The sequence below is a fragment of the Phacochoerus africanus genome, chromosome 1, assembly GCF_016906955.1.
Source record: "Phacochoerus africanus isolate WHEZ1 chromosome 1, ROS_Pafr_v1, whole genome shotgun sequence".
NCBI lineage: Eukaryota > Metazoa > Chordata > Mammalia > Artiodactyla > Suidae > Phacochoerus > Phacochoerus africanus.
This window is the reverse complement of record NC_062544.1, coordinates 24381675-24401674: the sequence shown is the minus strand read 5'-3', so window position 1 is coordinate 24401674 and position 20000 is coordinate 24381675. Positions and strand designations below refer to the sequence as shown.

Below are 20000 nucleotides of genomic sequence, written 5' to 3'. Positions count from 1 at the left end.
GAGGGCCTTGGTTGGGGGCACTGCCCTTTGCCACCGGGACTATTGCAATTGCCCCTCACAAGTCTCCCTGCTGCTGTCCCTGTTCCACTAAGAGCTATTCTCAGCAAAGGAGCTGGAGTGACCTTTTAAGACATAAAATAGATTACACGACTCATCTGCTTTAAAATTCGCTAATGGCTCCCATCTCATGCGGAGTACAAGCCCCGGCCCTTCAGGCAGACCACTGCTTTGCTGCCCTTCCCCCCGCTTCCTCACAAATTCTGCTCTATTCTCCATCCGTCGAACCAGCTAAATGTGATCACACCACATCGTGGCGTTTGATTTTATTTATTTTTTATTTTTGTCTTTTCAGGGCCGTACCCATGGCGTATGGAAATTCCCAGGCTAGGGGTTGAATCAGAGCTGCAACTGCCAGCCTATGCCACAGCCACAGCCATGCCAGATCCGAGCCATGTCTGTGACCTTCATCACAGCTCACAGCAATGCCAGATCCTTACCCCACTCAGCAAGGCCAGGGATCGAACCCGCATCCTCATGGATCCTAGTCGGGTTTGTTACTCTGAGCCCCAACGGGAACCCCCACCGTGGCGTTTTAGCTCTATCAACCCTCTCTGCTGGATATGATCCTTCAAGTCTTAGCTCAAATCTCGTTTTCTCAACAAGGTCTTCTTCCTGGAGACCTGTACCCCTGTCCTTCCCCTGCCACCCACAATCGTACCCTGGCACACCTTGGCCCCATGCTCTGCTCTCCCTTTTTCCCATGGCACTGATAATTTTCAAATATACTGCATAATTTTTGGCTTACTTATTCTGTTTAGTTTCTGTTCTGCCAAAACAAAAGTTCTGTAAGGGCAAGGGTCATTGCCATTTTGTATCCTCATGTATCCCAGGACATGCCTAGAACATTGTAGGAAGTCAATAAATATGTGCTGAATGAGCAAACGCCGGAGGGTGGATTTCATTTGCTGCTCAATTCTATTGTGTCTATAACGCTAAAGAAAGTTCAGTCACGGACACACAGAAGACGGGTTCGAGCCCACGGCTCTGAATGCTTGGCCCCGATGGTCGCCTACATCCTGCATTCGTATCACTGGCTCCGTCTACAGAGGTGGGACCCTTTGTCTAGTGAAAGCCCCTTCCAGACAAAAAGACCAGTAGCCTGACGGCCCGTACACCAACCAGGCAGAATTCTTCCTATTGCAGTTCTCATGTACTCACCTCCGTGCACACCCGCCCCCGCAAGACTCATCTGCCCCTGCGGGATACGCCTTCCTCCCATCTCTCCAACAACTCCCAGAAGCACCTGAAAACCCCACGCCCGCCACTGGGTTTTAATGAGGGGGATGCACTCAGCAATTACCAACAGGAAAGGGCTGATTAGGGTTCGTGCACATCAGTGTTTAACCCCGCACACCATGCAGCCCTCCAAGCATGAACCTCATTCCCCATACACACTCAATTAGGCATATTTACTTCTCATTACCCAGTATGCAATCAGGAGTGCTAATAAAAACCTCTGCTACCCCCAACAATGCAATTAATGCCATTAGCTCTCTCAGAAACTCTCCTCTACTTTGGCTCCAACCACAGTCTGCTCATTCATCCGCGGAGTCATGCATTCACGCACGTCGGCCCTTTTCTACTTAGCAAAAGTCAAGTGCATACCTACTAGGTGCCTTAAGGCCTGGGACTCGACAGATGAATTAGACATGGGCCTGCTCCAGAAGAACTTGCCATGAGGAGTTATACTAGCGAGTGACGAGGGGCCCGGCAGTGATGTGACCTGGTGCTATTGAAACCCAGAGGAGGAAGTGGATGGAGAAGCCCAACTCCACTCCCGGAACCAGTTCAAGTCCCAGGTGGGCCATGTTTTGGTTCTGAGTGCTGAGCGATCAATGTCTACCGCTAATTCTCATTGATCAGATGGGGAGAACCATCCTCCCGTCTCGCAGGGGAGTTGGGAGGATTGAATGAGATGATGCCTAGCCAGCACATGGCAGAGAATGCAGGCGCAGTAAACAGGGGCTACTGGGATTTGGAGTCCTCATCTCAGCCTGCAGACACGAGCCATGACATTCCTGTCTCCTCCTGCCTGAAAGGACAACAGGACCTGCACACTTCGGAAGCCTGGGAGCGAGCCCGAAAAATCCTCTTTCCTCTGTACACGTGAACAAATGGGGCAGCAAATTTCCAAGGACAGGAAGCGTCTTAGCCCAGAAGGTGCACAATGGATGAGGCCCAAAGACACATCGACTCTCCCTGGCTGGGGGACTGCGGCCTGGGTTCTTCCACCTGTCAGACAGCATGCTTCCCCTCTTCTCCCCTATTCCTCCACGACAGTCCCCGAGACAAAGGCACCGGGAAAGCTCATGCTGGATCAGGATGCCTGGATCACAGATACGAAGTGAGGGTGGGCTGAGGGGTACGATGTGTCAGAGGCATGTACACACATACCAATCTGTTATGGACACATGTGTGTGCATGCTGCTGGGACTTGCTGGGGCTCTGGCTGTTCCACCATGGTCGGGCAATGACAAGGACACGTCAACCTTATGTAAAAAAAGTCTGTATGCATGAAGATCAATATATGTTAAAAAAAAAAAAAAAGATTATATGACTGGGACTTTTCTGGAGTGATACACAAGAAATTGTTAGCCGTGGTGGCCTCTGGAAAACTGGGGAGATGGGTTGTGGGGAGCGGAGTTTTCGATTCTATTTAAAACCCTCCTGAACTGTTATTTCTATCAGAGCATACATCAGCTATCTATATCTACACTGACAACTCTCTCTAACTCTCTGTGAAACAAAACACAATCTGGCTTCCGAAGTCCCTGCTGGGAGCGCTTCCTGACTTGGGGGCTGGGCAGGACGGAGGGGGATGGGCAGAGGGGACAGGACAGCCAAGAACTTACTGGTGTTGTGGTCTATGAAGTAATCCCCGACCTGTGGGTCGTACGCCTCTTCCCATCCCAGCGGCAGCTCGTCGCTAATGCAGTCAGCAAACGTGAGCGGTTTGGTGTACCTGGCAAGGGAGAGGAGAAACAGACTCCATCAGCCTACAGGTCCTGCACCTCCTGGCTGCTCTCAGCCTCCCACCAGATCCAGCAGCTCTGCTCTGTGACACCAGCTCCGCTGTCCTCGTTGTTTCCAGGGAGATGTACGGATAACGGGAATAGCAGGATTAGATCACTTCGGAGGGAGGCGAGGAAGCAGCTCTGGTCCGAGCTTTGCCCATAACTTGGGAGTGATTTGAGCACGTTACCCACCTTCTCTGGGCCTCTGCTCCTGCATCTCTAACTGAGGGGGTCACAGGGATGGGCTCGAAGGTCAAGCCTGGTTTTTGGACTCAGACTCCAGCCCTCTCTAGTTTCTCCACTTGCAAGGTGCCTGTCCAGCCCTGTCGCAGTCTTCCTCCTGGCTCAAGCCCATGTCTGTCCTACCTAGGTCCCCTCTGGAAAGCTACTGCAGCATCGAGAACAGCAGATGTTCCTTCTCTTTGAGTTTGGCCCCAAACAGTATTGCTTTGCCTCCTGGGCCGGTTCCCAAATGCCTGTACCTACTGCTGTCCCTCCCCATACAATCCAGGGTTGTTGTCGCTAAAAGATCTTTTAGCGACAACAACCACGCTCTAGGCTCCCATTTTCTGGGGAGTGAAGTCGTGATCATCACCCAGTCTTGGTGGCCCAGTCACCCACCTGAACGAAGAGGTGTGTCAAGGCTGGAAAACACCACGAACCACTGGTCAAGCACTTTAGCCAGTGCGTAGGGAGCTAGGAGTCTAGACACACGGAAGTCAGCCTGAGTGGCCCCTCCAGACGGCCCCTTTGGTTTCTCCCCACTGCTCCATCTACCTAAAACCTATTCTAATATTCTCCCTCTTCTGTCTGCTCATAATCCCCTTCCAATTCTGGAAGCCCAGAAGGCTCTGCTTCAACACTCTTTCAACAGATTGGCAAACTGAGATACAATGGGACAGGAGGAAAGATGACTGGGATGGGGTCCAGGATTCCTGGTCAAGAACTTACCCTCCCCCCCAAAAAAGAAAGAACTTCCATCCCAGCTTCAGGAAATGATCCGCTTCTCCTGGGCAATCTCCTTCCCTCTTAAACCCACCCCAAATCAAGTTTAAAGCAACATATATGGGGGGGAAAATAACACTAAGAGACCCCCTGGTGGATGGCCCCGGTGTGTCCATGCATACTCAGGCATACCCATTACTCCTATCCAGCCTACTTAGACCTACTATACATCCAGGGTCTGGGAGGGTGAGAAAAATATCTATTGACTGAAGGACTGGATAACCCAAAACCTTCTGTTAGGCAATAATTTACTGCTGTATTGTGAGAGACAACAAGGATGAGGCAGAGGTAGAGAGGATATGCAACAGCCTAAGTCTATCCAATAAGATTCGACAAGCATCATTTGATAGCTGTGTGACTATGGCCAACTTACTATCCCTCTCTGAGCCTCTGTATTTTTTTCTGAAATGGGGGGGGAGAATAATAACTCTGTAGGCAGTCTGTTAGGTTAAATAAGGTCCTGTTTGTAAAAATATTTAGCATAGATCCTGGTGCGAACGCATGCTCAAAGGACATTCTCTCCCCTTTCCAGAAGGGGAAATGGAGACTAAGAAAGGTTAAATAACACTCTCAAGTCCTTGTCAATGACAAAGCTGGGACTTCCAGCAAGGCACGCCGTCTTCAAAGCCCCTGCTGTGAGCCAAAAGGTTCTCTTGAAACTTGACACCTTCCATGCATCTCCTGAGCCCTTGGAAAATTACAAGTCACCATCTCAGAGTATTAAAAAAAAAAAAAAAAGACAGAGAGAGAGAGAGAGAGACATGGGGAAGACAAGATGATTTCTTCAGGTCAGAATGTTCTTCAGAAGCACCTATGCCGACCGGGATAAGGTTTCTGCAAAGCTGCCTTCAGCCCGTCCCACCACGACACCCCAAGCCCTGACCAGACTTCAGCAACAGAATACCCTGTCCCCCAGTGCCTCCCCTTCCTCAAACTCTTTTAGATGGTTTGTTCCCACTTCCTTATGGAGAATGAGGACCGGCGACCCACAGCCAAATCTCATCCAACGTCACTGTATTTGACAAATCTTTGCAAGGGTCTCCGAAGGAAAACTCCACACGCAGGCATACCCCTCCACGGCAAGTCTTATTACCAGGACGGCAGATCTGGGAGGAGACAGGAATGCCTGGCCAACCACAGTCAGACCTTTCTTTCTGGCTCATTCCTCTCCCGGTTCTCAACCTGGAGAAGCTTTGCCCGCCAGCCTGGGTGCAGAGATAGGAATCCTGTTATTTACACTTTACAACCCAGAACACCAAGAAGATACACTCCCCCTCCCCACAGCTCCCTGAATCCGTGCATGGATCATCACCTTTTAAAATTCTTCCCTGGGGATGAATTCAATGATTTCATCAATGGCGCAGCTAAGCAACTGCAACTGATGTCCCCCACAACTGATGCTCAATAAACATTTGTGGGATGGGTATATACAGTAATGAATATCTAAGGACAAAAAACAATGATGCAGTTTTCTATATTTTTCTAGCATGGAAAGATGCTCTTAACACACTATAAGAAAACTGACATTGGGAGTTCCCATCGTGGCTCAGTGGTTGACGAATCCAACTAAGAACCATGAGCTTGTGGGTTCGATCCCTGGCCTTGCTCAGTGGGTTAAGGATCCGGCATTGCCGTGAGCTGCAGTATAGGTTGCAGACACGGCTTGGATCCTGCGTTGCTGTGGCTCTGGTGCAGGCCTGCAGCTATGGCTCCGATTCAACCCCTAGCCTGGGAACCTCCATATGCCGCAGGATTGGCCCAAGAAATGGCAAAAAGGCAAAAAAACAAAAAAACAAAAGAAAAAGAAAACTGACATTGTTGAACAGAAAAGCTACAGTATACTGTGATAATATGATATTTTGTCCAAAATATCTATGTGTCTGTAAAAGAGAAACTGGAAAGATACAAATTAAAATGCTTTCTTGTACACACATCTCTATGTTCACAGCAGCGCTATTCACAATGGCCAAGACATGGAAACCACATAAATGTACACTGACAGAGGGGCAGGTAAAGAAGATATGGTACATACACAATGGAATACTACTCAGCCACGAAGATGTGGTACATACACAGTGGAATACTACTCAGCCATGAAGAGAACAAAATAATGCCCTTCCCAGCAATATGGATGCAACTAGACATTATCATATTAAGTGAAGTCAGAAAGAGAAAGACAAATACCATGTGGTATCACTTACATGTGGAATCTAAAATATGACACAAATGGACCTATCTACAAGACCGAAACCAATTCACAGACATAGAGAACAGACCTGTGGTTGCCAAGGGGTGGGGGTTGGGGATGGAATGAGAGGCTGGGTTAGCAAATGTAAGCTATTACAGAGGCTGGATAACCACCAAGGTTCTACTGTACAGCACAGGGAACTGTATTCAATATCCTGTAATAAACCATAATGGGAAAGGATTTTTTATTTTATTTTATTTTTTTGTCTTTTTGCTATTTCTTGGGCTACGGAGGTTCCCAGGCTAGGGGCTGCATCGGAGCTGTACCACCAGCCTACACCAGAGCCACAGGAACACGGGATCCGAGCCACATCTGCAACCTACACCACAGCTCATGGCAACGCCGGATCCTTAACCCACCGAGCAAGGCCAGGGAATCCAACCCGCAACCTCATGGTTCCTAGTCGGATTCATCAACCACTGAGCCATGACGGGAACTCCGGAAAAGGATATTTTTAAACAAGAGTGTGTCTCTGTGTGTGTATAACTGAGCTGTACAGCAAAAATTAACACCACATTGCAAATAGACTATACTTCAATATTTTAAAAAAGTATTAACATGCTATCTTGGTGTAGGAATTTTAACGTAATTTTTTCTTTTTACTCTTTTAAAAACTAGCTACTCTATATCCGTTGCAATTAAAATATTTAATAATGGCTAGATCTGCACCTAGAAAACAAGTTCCCGATATATCACGTTCCCTCTCTGGCAGCAGGTGCTCTTCCTCAATTTTTACAACTGAGAAGACACACCCAGTATCACGTAGTTGGCAAACGCCCGAGGTATAAGCTGAAGCCCTGCTGCCTAACTCCAGAACCCGAGCTTTGCTAATAAAACAGGACCTGACCAAGGGAGTCTCAGAACAATCTGGAGCACAACGGAAGCCATGCCCGGGATACAGATGCTGCTGCTGAGGGGAATGTGAAAGAGGCAAAAGGCCCTTGAGCTGCGTCCCATTTGTGCCTTCAGTTTTCTTGGTCTTGTGCAAAGCTACTCCAGGCACTTGGATAACCCACAACTGCTTCAGGAAAAGACAATTAATTGTTTCAGAGTCATTAAGATAAGTGATTCACTGAGCTCTGTGTGTGAAAACAAGGACGGGGCGAGGAGGCGCAGGTCTGAAACACCCAAAATGCCTCCCTTTTCCATAAAACCACGAACTCCACGGACTGGTCCAGCCTCAGACGTTGAGGAGTCAGACCTGAAATGCATGGTAGCTATGAGCGTCAGTGATGTTCCCAACACTGGATACCCCACCTGGGCTGAGAGGCTGACTCCCACCTGCAGCGAACCAGACACTGCCCGACAGGGATAAAGGAGAGGGAGTCAAGAGGACCCAGTGTTAGAAGGAGGGGCGAGAGGCGAAAGGAAGGCTCTGGCTTTGATGCTAAGGCTTCCCTTCAAAGCTATCATGGGGGAAAAACACGGAGGGCTGATATCCTGGGTCCCTGAGCTCTGCCATGGGAAAGAGAAAAGCTTCTAATGGAAGACTAGGCAACTTACAAGAAATCTGGACAGCAAGATTCTCTCTGGAACAAATGCCAAGAGGGAGATGAATTATTCAGTGTGCGGAGACGTGTCATTCAGAGAATCAGGATGAAGAGAGGTGTTTTTAGCTGCACAACGATTGCAACACACACACACACACACACACACACGTGTATACACATGCACACTCTCCTTCTCCCAGAGAGAGGAACTGGCCATTTCAACCAGTCTCCCCTGGGAAACTGTGGGTGCTTCTCTGGCCTGCAGTGTTTCCCCTTGGGCAAGTGCCAAGAATGTGAGCTGGGAAGAGGCATCTGCTTTCAGACGTGGCCAGAACTTGGGGGCGCCTGCAGGGAATGGCAGGAGCCTGGACGGGGAAGTCCCCGTGCTCCGACGAAGCGATTCACCCCCACCCCCGTCTAGCCCCCCTGCAGTCCCTGCTTTCCAGCCTCCAGGTCCTGAATACCCACCCCATCTCTCTCGTGAAATCAACTGACCCAAATGCTGGAAGGGTGAGAGGGAGGGCGGGAGGGGAGGAGAGGGCGCCAAGAGAAAACTCGTTCTGCCTCTTCTTAATTACAAATCTCTGAAGGAACACAAACATTCCTGAATGTTTCACAACAAGCTCTCCTGGAAAAAAGGGCCCGGATGTGTTGCCTTGGAGACAGGTAGGGTTCTGTGGGATCACCTGTCCGGCAGGGGCAGGAATGCAGGCCCCTTTGTCCTCTTTCCAGCTCCCCATCACCACGGCCGGCTGGCATTCGGCTGGCATTCGGTATTCAGACAGCACGTCTTTTCTAAGGAGGGAGCCCAGAGAAGGAGCGGAAAGCCTTTTGCCAAGTCTAACACTGGGTGGTGATTCTCTTGGGACTGAAGAACACGTAACATATCTTTCATGTTCCTGGTGCTTCCCGAGCAATCGGAACGCTTCCCACAGTAACCTCTTTATCGCCGTCCAGCAGGATGCTGGCCCCCGACTGGGCTCTCTCCAAGGGCCAGCTGGGCGGGATTGCTTTCTAAAGGGCCCTCCAGATGCCATGCCAAGAACTGTCCAAACTTTCAGCCGAACCTCTCTTCCAGCCTGGGCACAAAGGACAGGCTGGTTCTTCCCGCCCCGGGGTGTTTCACACGCATAGTTCCCATAGCTCAGGTTGTGCAAGTCCTGAGGACGCTCCACCCCCGGACTGTGGCCCGTACTGGCAATGGCTAAGCAGACCCTCTCCTTCCCCACCGGGAAGGCTGAGTAAGCGGGGACAAAATGCAACCTTTGAAGTTCTCCATCCTTCCATTCGGTTTGGTTCAAACACCTTCCATTCGTTCCTTAAACAAATCTAGGGCTGAAAAAAATAACCATTGTATTAAGTTGGTTTGGAGGGCTGAGCACTCGAGCCCTCAGCCAAATCTTAATGAGCACCCAGCTGCAGAAATGGCTGCACTAGCAGGATCCTGCCTGATTCCCCCTGGGGAGACATGCCAGCCAGAAAGTGAATCCACAGGGTCATCTCAGAGATGTGTGCTATTCAGAAAAGTCCAATAGGGAGTGGGATTAAGTGTAAGCATGGGGCAGAGGAGTCAAGGAAAGCTCCTCCCAGAAGGGGACCTTTGAGGGGAGACCAGATGGTGGGAAGCAAGAGGAACAGCCGGTCCAAAGGCTTTGGGGCAGGATGATGCTGACACGAGGAACAGAAAAGAAAGCTGCCTGTCTTCATGTTATGAGTGATGGGTGGAGGGAGAGAGGGGCAAAGCCTGAGCTTTTAGGGTTCTGGGGTCCCTGATAGGACTTTGAGCACCATCCCTGGGCCCAACTGCAGAAGGTGACACAGCAAAGCTCTCTGACTCACCCTCTCCTCAACTCCCTTCTCCCTCCTTTCAACTAGTCCTCTGAGTGACAAGAATTTACTGCATGGACACAACAAGCCCAGTCCCATTCTGGGCACAATAGGGCTCAGACATCAGAATAAGTCTCATTTCTGCCTTCAAGAGCAGAGGGTCTGGCCAGGGAGCTGAGGCTTACACTTAAAGCAAGGCGTGGCCTATCCCTGTGACATCCGGTGGCAGCGTGTGTGACGGTTACGCGACCACAGGCTGTGAACCACAGCAATTAGAGGATGCAGGGATAATGAATAAAGGGCTAGGCCAGCTGTACGGATGTGAAAGGCCAAGGGGTGGGGAGAAGGGAGAGACTGACACAAGGGGGTGTCATCAGGGGAGGCGGGAGAAGGAAGCAGTCCAGGGAGGGTGGTGGTGGGCTTCGTGGCTGATGGGGAGGCAGGGTAGCTGGTACCCACAAAGGCCAAGGAACGGATGCTGGGCAGAAACTCAGGCCGTGCCTCTAAACAGCCACAGGTGTGTTGCGTAACCTTGTCAGGCGTTTGGTTCTCTGTGAAACTCACAAGCCCCAATCTCATGAGGGTGTTGCGGGGATTAAAGGAGATAACCTATGCCATGGGCTAAGCACTGGGCCTGGCACATAATAAGCAGTAAATGTGGGCTGTGAACATGATCGGGCAAGACTTCCGTGCTTCGCACACCGTGAGAATCAGAATCGTGTCATCTTTCATCTTAGGTCGGTCGGATACGTTTAGCTGTCACCATCATCATCGTCATCGTCCTCCTCTTCCTCATCACTGTCCCCACGGCTCATCGCAAGAGATACACATGGGGGTTAAAACGCATAAGCTCTCGAGTCGGGCACCTGGGCTGCCAGGCAGGCGCCATGACTTACTCATTCTGTCCCCTTGAGCATGAACCCTACCTTGCCTGCATCCATCTCTTCATCTGTAAAGTGGGAACGCCGAGCGTGACTGCCTGGTTAAAATGAGCTATGCTGAGCCCATGGCACACAGGGCTCAACCAACATTAACTCTTGTTATCAGTTAGGTTTTATATCCCTTTTCCTGGTGAGGCAAAAGAACTGTCCATGCTCACAGGCAGTAAGCCTTGCATTGTATTCCCCTGCCTCTTTTCCTGGAGGAACTGGGATCGCTTAAGCGCTGATTTTTGGAAATTAAACCAGAGGAAGTTAAGAGGTGAAAGCTCTATTGGCTTTGACTCTCAAAATGTGTTCTCTGGAGGAAGTCTTTACACTAGGAATTTTCAAGTTCTCTTTCTCTTAAACACTTCCCTCCCTCCATTCTCAAAACACCTGCCTTGACATTCCAGTTATTCGACCCCCAGACTTCCTTGCTTCCCTACTTTGGTTGGGCTGGTTTATCCAGAAGCTTTCTGGGCCTAGGCATTCCCATTCCTGGAATTCTCTAATGGGGAAAAGCAGAGAATGGAGAGTTGGGGGGAAGGTTCCGGACTGTCCCCCCCGACCCGGCCCTCGTTAGTCTTCAAACCAGGCTCCCACAAACCAGTGGCTGACCTCCCCCTTCCCTGACCCCTGCCCTCACTGAGTTCCTGGAATCACACCCTGAGCCTTGGGCCTGTTCCCTTCCTTCGCCTCCAACCCCACATCTCTATCCCTACTCATCCTCGGGTACCCTCCATCTCGCAGGTGCCGTGGTGACTGTGTGCTGCTCTTCCTCTGCGTCTCACTTGCTGGGATTTAGGATTAAGATTGTGAGAACCAGACCCTAGATTAGAGTAGGCGTGGCCAACTGACTACTAGACAGTCAAAGAGATACCTGTGTTTACCACGATGCTCTATTGGAAGAATGGCGTTAGCCCACCTTTCGGAGGCAGGTGCTCTTTAGTGGCACCTAACCGCTTTTGCTCTCTAACATGTGTATCCTGCATCTTACCAAGAGGTAGCACAGAGGCGTTCCCATTGTGGCTCAGCAGTAATGAACCCAACGAGTATCCATGAGGATGTGGGTTCGATCGCTGGCCTTGCTCAGTGGGTTAAGGATGTGGCATTGCCACGAGCTGCGGTGTAGGCTGCAGATATGGCTCAGACCCCGCATTGCTGTGGCTGTGGTGAGGACCAGCAGCTACAGCTCCAATTTGACCCCTAGCCTGGGAACTTCCATATGCCTCAAGTGCATGCAGCCCTAAGGAGAAAAAAAAAAAAAAAAAAAAAAAGGAGCAACACAGAGTAGTAGGATCACAGTGCTCTGGAGCCAGACTCCCTGGGCTAAAATCTCAGCTCTGCCAGCTTCTAGCTGTTTGACCTTGGGCAAGATACTTCCACTCTCTTCAGCTCAGTTTTCACACTCGTAGGTCAGGAAAAATAGTAACACAGTGACTGAGCACGCTTCTGTGCCAGGAACTGCTCCAAAGCACTTTACATGTATCAGCTCACTTGGACCCCATAACAACACGTTCAGGTAGGTACCATTTGGACTCACCTTACAATGTTCTTTGAAGATGAGATGAGACAATGGATGAAACAGCACTTTGGTGCATAGTGCATGCTCAATAAAGAGGAGCAAATCATTATTATTTTCATTGCTATCCAAACGAGGCACCTTATGCGGGGATATTAAAGAATGGTACAACTGAACGTGATATTTGAGATTTGAAAAACCGACTCCATGTTTTATTGGTGAGAAAACTGAGGCAGAGAGAAAGACTTGATCGGAGCCACCCTAGGACACAGTGGCAAGGCTGAGACTGAAACCTGGGAAGCAACTCCAGGCCTGCATCACACTCAAGACACCAAGAGATCAAGTCAGCCTGCTGCTGAGTTCAGCTCCCTCTGAGATTATAGCTTTCATCTCAACAGCCTTCCAGAAATAGTGATAGTATGGTTCTGGGCTAACTAACCCTATTATACTGAAAGGAGACTTATCACTGGGCAAGAACCTGCCTAAAGCTATGAAGTTCCCATTCATGGATAGACAAGGGTGGGAGGCATGTCCTTCATTTTCCTTGCTTCCTCATTAGAGGGTAATTTTCTTGAAGCCCAACACCAGAGCAGAACAGAGCACTGGTAGACGTGTTTGCCCCTCACCCAGCTCACACCCAGCTCCACTCTCATTCCTGAATTGGGAGTTAGGCTAAGGAGGCGCTGTGCCCCAAAGAAGGGGCCAACAGAACCAAATGGGACTGCCAGTTCCATCCTTCTTGGCTGCATAATCTTCAGCATTCCTTCCCTAGCTCAAAGCCTCAGTTTCCCCATAGGTATAAAGCAGCCAAGAGAACCGCCTCGCAGGGCTCTGGTAGAGTTGAATGATCAGTACACAGGAATGATTGCACATGGCACTGGCCACGTGATGCTGGGCAGGCAGGCTGAGCTCCTCCGTCCTGACTCAACCCCTGGCTATGTTCCTTTTAGTCCCATAAGCTGGGTTTCCAAGGGGTCTTCCCAGGGGCTGGGCCATCCAGGAGCTTCCAGCTCTAAGGACTGAGGCCCCAGGCACCCTTCCCTGGAATCTGGCCAATCCTGTTCCTTGGGGTCTGACCCTCCCCCCAGGCATGCAGTCTTCTCTGGGGTCCTGACCTGTGGCTCCTTCCATGACCACACCATTTAGGCAGAGCACTGGAAGGGGAGTGATGAGATCCAGGTTTGAATCCTGATGTTGTCATCAGATGAACCAGACCCTTGAGCAAGGCACCTGCTTCTCTGGGCTTCCCCTCTGCCAAACGAGGCAGCTGAAATGTAACGCTTCTAAGGCCCCCTTTGCAGTTCCGGCGTCCGTAAGTCTGCCATCTCTCAGTCCCAAAAGTCAAGGGCACAGTGAAGTTACAAGGAAACAATACATTTTTGCTGAAAGCCCATTAAGTACTAGGCATTGGTCCATATGCTCTATGTTAAATAAATCATGTCCTTTATCTTCACAACCTCTCCGTGGGCCAGATTCAGCCACCCTCCTTTGACCTGCAGGAAGCAGATGCTTCATCGTAACGTACTAATAATAATCACAGCTAAACTTCATGGAGTGTTTACAACGTACAGGCACCATTCAGGGTCCCATACCCTGACTCCGTTTCAACAACTCTGAGCTGCACATTGTAAAACACGGTTTAGCATCTCTGAAATTGGGATGTGTGTCAGCACTGCTGTCAGCCTGACTGCGGTCCTGATGGAGCTGTCGCCAGCCATACGGACACAGACAGCAAAGGTGTCATGGGCCTGGGTTGGAATTCCACAGACAAGAGTGGAGCCCTTTTAACCCCTAGGAACCAAATGGTTGTGCGGAAGAGCGGAGGAGGCAGCAAACAGACACGTTAAGCAACATTCCCAAGGCAGGAGTGCGAGAAGGCTGCCTCTGCATAATTGCCACGCCAGCCACAGAGCCCAGCACCAAAGCTTTTTTTTTTTTTTTTTTTTTTCTGGCTTTTTAGGGCCACACCTGCTGCATATGGAGGTTCCCAGGCTAGGGGTCGAATGGAGTTACAGCTGCCGGCCTACGCCAGAGCCACAGCAACATGGGATCTGAGTCGTGTCTGTGACCTACACCACAGCTCACGGCAACACTGGATCCTTAATCAAGGGATCAAACCTGCAACCTCATGGTTCCTAGTTGGATTCGTTTCCACTGCACCACAGTGGGACTCCCAAAGCTTTTGACTCAGGTCCCCTGCGGGTCCTACAACAGAACGGCACCACCAACACTCTCGAGGGCACCAAGGATGACAATATTCAAAGCACAGAGATCAATAATTCTGAGTTAAAAAGTAATCCAAAGGATTGGACTTGGAATGAGGAGATGTTTTAGGAACACTGGAGCTTTATTTAAGTATTCCTTTGTTGTTGTTTTTTTCATGGATAAAGAGGGATATGTGAGTTAAAAAAAAAAATCTAAGTTGGAAAGATTTGCTGTAATGAGTATGAAATACATATTCCGGTAAATTTAAAAACATGGGGTCATAATTTAACTGGTAGCACTTTTCCTGTCTTAGTGGTCCATAAAGGAATGGAGCTTCTTAGGAAGTTTCCATCATGGTGCAGCAGAAACGAATCTGACTAGTATCTATGAGGATGCTTGTTTGATCCCTGGCCTTGCTCAGTGGGTTAAGGATCCGGCGTTGCTGTGAGCTGCGGAATAGGTCACAGATGCGGCTTGGATTCTATGTTGCTGTGGCTATGATGCAGGCCAGCAGCTGTAGCTCTGATTTGCCCCCTGGCCTGGGAATTTCCATATGCAGCAGGTGCGGCCCTAAAAAAAGGATGGAGCCTCTTAAAATCAATGTTGTATTGAATTGTAATAATCCCGAGCTAGAAACAATTCAAATGTCCATCAACAGGGGAATGGATAGACAAATGCAGTATATTCATACACTGGAATACTAGCCACAAAAAGGAACACATTTTTGTTGTTGCTGTTTCATTTTCTGGCTACACCCACAGCATATGGAAGTTCTGGGGCCAGGGACTGAATCTGAGCCAGAGCTGTGACCTATACCACAGCCGGCATCGCTGGATCCTTTAACCCACTGTGTTGCGCCAGGGTTAGAAATTGCACCTCCACAGTGACCCAAGCCACTGCAGTCCGATTCTTAACCCACTGCACCATGGTGGGAACTCCAAAAAGGAACAAATTATTAATGCTTACAACAACACAGATGAATCTCAGCAACCTAGTGGGTAAAAGAAGTCAGGGAAAAAAACGACTATACTGTATGATTTCATGTATGTAAAATTCTAGGAAATACGAACTAACCTATCAGGTCGGAAAGGAAATCAGTAGTTGCTTAGGATGGGAGTCGAGGGAGAGAGGAATTATAAAAGGGCAAAACTAAGTTTGGGGAGTGATGGGAGTCTTTGCTATACTGATCATGAAGAGAGGTTCACAGGGTTGTATGCATGTGTCAAAACTCATCAAACGGCACTCTTTAAATATAGGAATTTAGTGCGCCTCAATAATTCCTCAAGGCAGTTGTAAGGAAAACCCCATATTCAATAGCTATATGTAATTAACTTGTTTAAAAGAATCTAATTACGGAGTTCCCGTCGTGGCGCAGTGGTTAATGAATCTGACTAGGAACCATGAGGTTGCGGGTTCGATCCCTGCCCTTGCTCGTTGCTGTGAGCTGTGGTGTAGGCCGCAGATGCGGCTCGGATCCCGCATTGCTGTGGCTCTGGTATAGGCTGGCAGCTACAGCTCCGATTGGACCCCTAGCCTGGGAACCTCCATATGCCGTGGGAGCGGCCCAAGAAATGGCAAAAAGACCAAAAAAAAAAAAAAAAATCTAATTACGATTATTCGCTCCATTTTACAGATGTGGAACCTGAGGCATAGAGAGGCAAGACCCTGGGACACCCAGCTCATCAAGAGGCAAATCCAACTGGCTTCAGTTCTTGATTCTGCCCCCGAGTAACTGTGGCCAAGCCCCTTCCTCACCCTGGCGCGCTGCTTCCCCTTTCTCACTGTGAGAAGACGACACAGTGATTACTGCTGAGGTTCCAAGATGGTGTCCTAAGGCCTTGTCCGAGGTCACACGGCCGCAGAGGAGTGAACCGTCCTGGTGCCTGGGTTTCCTGACACCCCCTGGTTCCCCTGGTCCATTCCCACGCATCCTCATCCTCTGCACGTCCCTTCTGACGTTCTTTTACCATATACAGCCCTGGTCCTCAGTCCTCAGCTGCCTCAGAAGCCCCTGGAGGGCTTGTGAACCCACAGGGAGCCGTGACCCACCTCCAGGGTTTCTGATCCTGGGCTGTACTGAGAATCTGCGTTTCCCACAGGCTCCCAAGGTGATGCTGGTGATGCTGGTCCCAGCACCTCACTTAGGACCTACTGGTGTTTAGCCTCCCCCCGTCTCCTAGCTGCAGAAACTTGAACACATGGTCTCAAATCTTGTGTTCCAAAAATCCTCTCCTTCTCCTCTACCAAAGCTTTCTGCCTCCCGACCTGTGTTCAAGGTCTGGTCACAGCCCCCCAGCCTCCCCCTGAGTACTGCAAGCAGCTATAACAGCCCTCTGCTCGTTTCCTGAGCTCCTATCCCTCCCAGTGTCTTGCTTGAGGACAAAGAGCCAGGAGCACAGAGCAGCCCGTGGACCTGATCCAACCGCTCTGGTCCTCTGCACGTAGTAGGTCCTCAGCGAGCCTCACTTTCTGTCCTCCTGCAGGAAACCAACTCCCCTCCCTTTGTGTCCCTTTGCAGACAGAAGGCCGGGGGTGGGGGAGGCGCGGGGGGGACTGAGATGTCCTGGGACGGGAGAGAAGCGGTTGAGGGCATCTACCCTACCGGCTCCAAATGTGCGCTGGTTCTGCAGGTGTGGGACGAGCCCACGAGCCCACGGGCCCTGTCTCTGCAACCACCAAGGGTCTCCGAGGGCCTCCCAGATGCCCTTTGTGTCTTCAGATTCACACCTGTCGCCTTGTGCTGTCACCTACACGGCTTCTAGTGGCCTAGGCTCTCCAAACTCTACATCTCACCACCTTTGGCTGCCCCTGTGTATATATATATAAAGGGGCTCCAAATGCCTGGCATCCAACCGCCCCCCTCCTCTGGGTCATTCCACTGGGACCCCCAGGAGAAGCCCTTTGAAAGTTGGGCCATGCATTTCATGTCCGGGGTGCGGGGGGGGGACATGTCACTGGACCCCTTCCACATATCACTGAACCTACTCTACAGGCTCAGGGTGGGCCAGCCCCCAGGCAGGTAGGGCCTTCCTCACACCGCTCTGACATGCAGCTGGCATGTCCAGGGAGGCACTGCCTGGCCTGGCCATGTCTGAGGATCCCCAAAGCTGCAGATGCTCAAGGGTTTGCGGACGGCATCCCAGGAGGCTGACGGACGTGGCCCAGAAGCTTGCCTTCTCTGTCCACCTGGCTGGGATTTCCTTAATTCTCCAAGACCACAGAGGCCTAGAGGGATGGACAACAGAGCAGCTCTGCACAAGAGGTGAGAAGAAAAGGGCTTTCACCTCTGAAAAGGACCACTTGAAGGGTTTACTTTCCTCCCATCTTTTCTTGTGAAAGAAGAAAACAGACCGTTGTTGCCCAAAGGGAAGCCCTACCTGTGAGAGTCGAGCCGGTGTTAACACCAGAGTGTTCTGAGCGGAGGGCGGCTGCACTCAAGGCAGCAGCGCAACAAACAAGCAATTAAAAGAGCTATTTTGGGAAGCCCTGGAAAGCAGCAGATACCACATGAATTATTCATTCACAGGCCAGGATGACTTCTGGGCATTGTCCTCGGTGCCTCTGTTCTCTTCTTGCTCTTGTTCATTCAGCCATTCAGGCACAGAGAGGGGACACAATACCCTGGCCCTGGGACATGGGTGCCTGAGCACGTGCGAACGCGCGCGCGCACACACACACACACACACACACACACACTCCACAAGGAGGCCAGGTGGCCACTCCAGATGGTGAGCCACATGGAAAAGAAACCCACAGGTTGGCAGACACCTTCAGCTCCTGTGCCAGGGGAGAATATCTGAATTTCCAATTTTCCCAAGGGGTGTGAGTGTGTGTGTGTGTGTGTATAGGGGGTGTGTAGTCACACAAGTGTGTGTGGTGTGTGTGTGTGGGGTAAGTCACAGGAGATCACCTGTGCAGTGCAGGAAAGAATACATACAGTGTTTCTTTCCCTTTTTCTGCTTTTGCTTTTTTTTTTTTTTTGGCTGAGCCTGCGTCACACACAAGTTTCTGAGCCAGGGATCAAACCCATGCCACAGCTGTGACAACGCTGGATCCTTAACCACTAGGCCATCAGGGAACTCCTATACAGTGTTTCTAATATTCCACAAGCTTCCTAGCTGCTCTGGGATGGCTCTGGGAGCACACCAGGCCACAGGTGGGATCTAGACAATTTGCTGAGCCCCCGCTGAGCCCACCCAAGGTCTGGACATAAAGAATGTGTCCAACAGGTTTGGTGGCAGGGCTCTAAAGCCATCGGTCCCTCCTGCTGCCATAGGAACAACGCTGTGATATCATAGCTCATACCCACACAGGTGACCTTGGACAAGGCCCTTCCCCTCTGTGGGCCTCAGTTTCCCCATCAACAAAACCAGGGAGATGGACTCCATCCCAATCAATCCTTCTACATGTGGCATCCATGGTACCATTTTGTCATGAAAATCTAGCATCTCAGAGGTGAGTTGTGTGCTCCTGTGTGAGGACCCAGGTCAAAACCTTTAGCAAACAACACTAAGACACACAGTACTTTACAGGGACTGCTCTCGTTAAATTCTCACAGCAATCCAGTTATATGGTTTCTATTACAATCCCATAGTACAAATGAATAAATGGTTCCTTAGAGAGAGAGAGAGAGAGAAATTGACCAAGGTGGCTGTTAAGAGGTAGATTGAGGATTTGAAATCGGGTCTTAACTACTACTCAGAAAATGAATGGAGATAGAGACTCTACGGACCTGGGGGGCCAGAAGAGGGAATTTCTTTTTTTGTTGGTGTTGTCTTTTTGCCTTCTCTCGGGCCGTTTCTGTGGCATATGGAGGTTCCCAGGCTAGGGGTTGAATCGGAGTTGTAGCCACCGGCCTATGCCAGAGCCACAGCAACAAAGGATCTGAGCCGAGTCTGCAATTTTCACCACAGCTCCTGGCAAGGCCGGGTCCTTAACCCACTGAGCAAGGCCAGGGATCGAACCCGCAACCTCATGGTTCCTAGTCGGATTTGTTAACCACTGCGCCACAACAGGAACTCCCCAGAAGAGGGACTTTCTAAGAGACCAGGGAATGGAACGCTATCCCCTATGGCTTTCAACTATAAAGGTGGGTAACTAGGGGCTACTTTTGCCCTGGGTACAAATGCTAGGGATGGACAGTAGGGATGTGTATTAGGAGGGAGGGGGCTGTAGAAGACAAAGAAAAAAGAAGTGTATTGTCAAATGAAAGAGATGCTCTTTCTTGGAGCCCAACCCGGGAACAGAAGTCTTGGGTGACGAAGGACAGAAAAGTCAGAAAAGCACCCCGTTCCTAAAAGAGAAGAGGCTTCAAGAACTTGATCCGCCGCCTTGAAGACAAACGCATCGGCAACTTGCTGCTGCCCTGACCCTCTCCGGGTGGGAAGATTTATACACGAGGATGTTCAAGGATGATAAATGGGAAGATTTATCACAGGGGAAAAGTGGGCATGGCCTCAATATCTGTAAACTACGGTTATAATCATTTGATGCAACTGTTTGAAATGTATGCTCAGGAAGCATTCGATTGAGAGAAGGGAGAAGGCTTATATTCCAGAGTTGAAAAGAAATGTAAAAAGCAGGACACAAAAGTGTGCATGCAGCATAATCATACCTGCTTGCAGGGAAAAGGGAAAATGACTATAAGGAGAAACGCCAAAATGTTGACAGTGTTTGCCTTTCACTGGCGGGGAGGAGGTTCAGGTCTGT

At 50.0% G+C, this 20000-nt stretch overlaps 1 protein-coding gene across 1 annotated transcript in view; it reads right to left on the bottom strand.

Moving 5' to 3' along the window:
* The window catches only part of WWC1 (WW and C2 domain containing 1), a 177304-nt gene that overhangs the window by 96855 nt on the left and 60449 nt on the right, over positions 1 to 20000 (bottom strand). The window contains exon 2 of the mRNA XM_047783615.1: positions 2913 to 3022. Coding sequence (XP_047639571.1) covers positions 2913 to 3022 — 110 coding nt within the window. The remainder of the gene's footprint in view (positions 1 to 2912; positions 3023 to 20000) is intronic.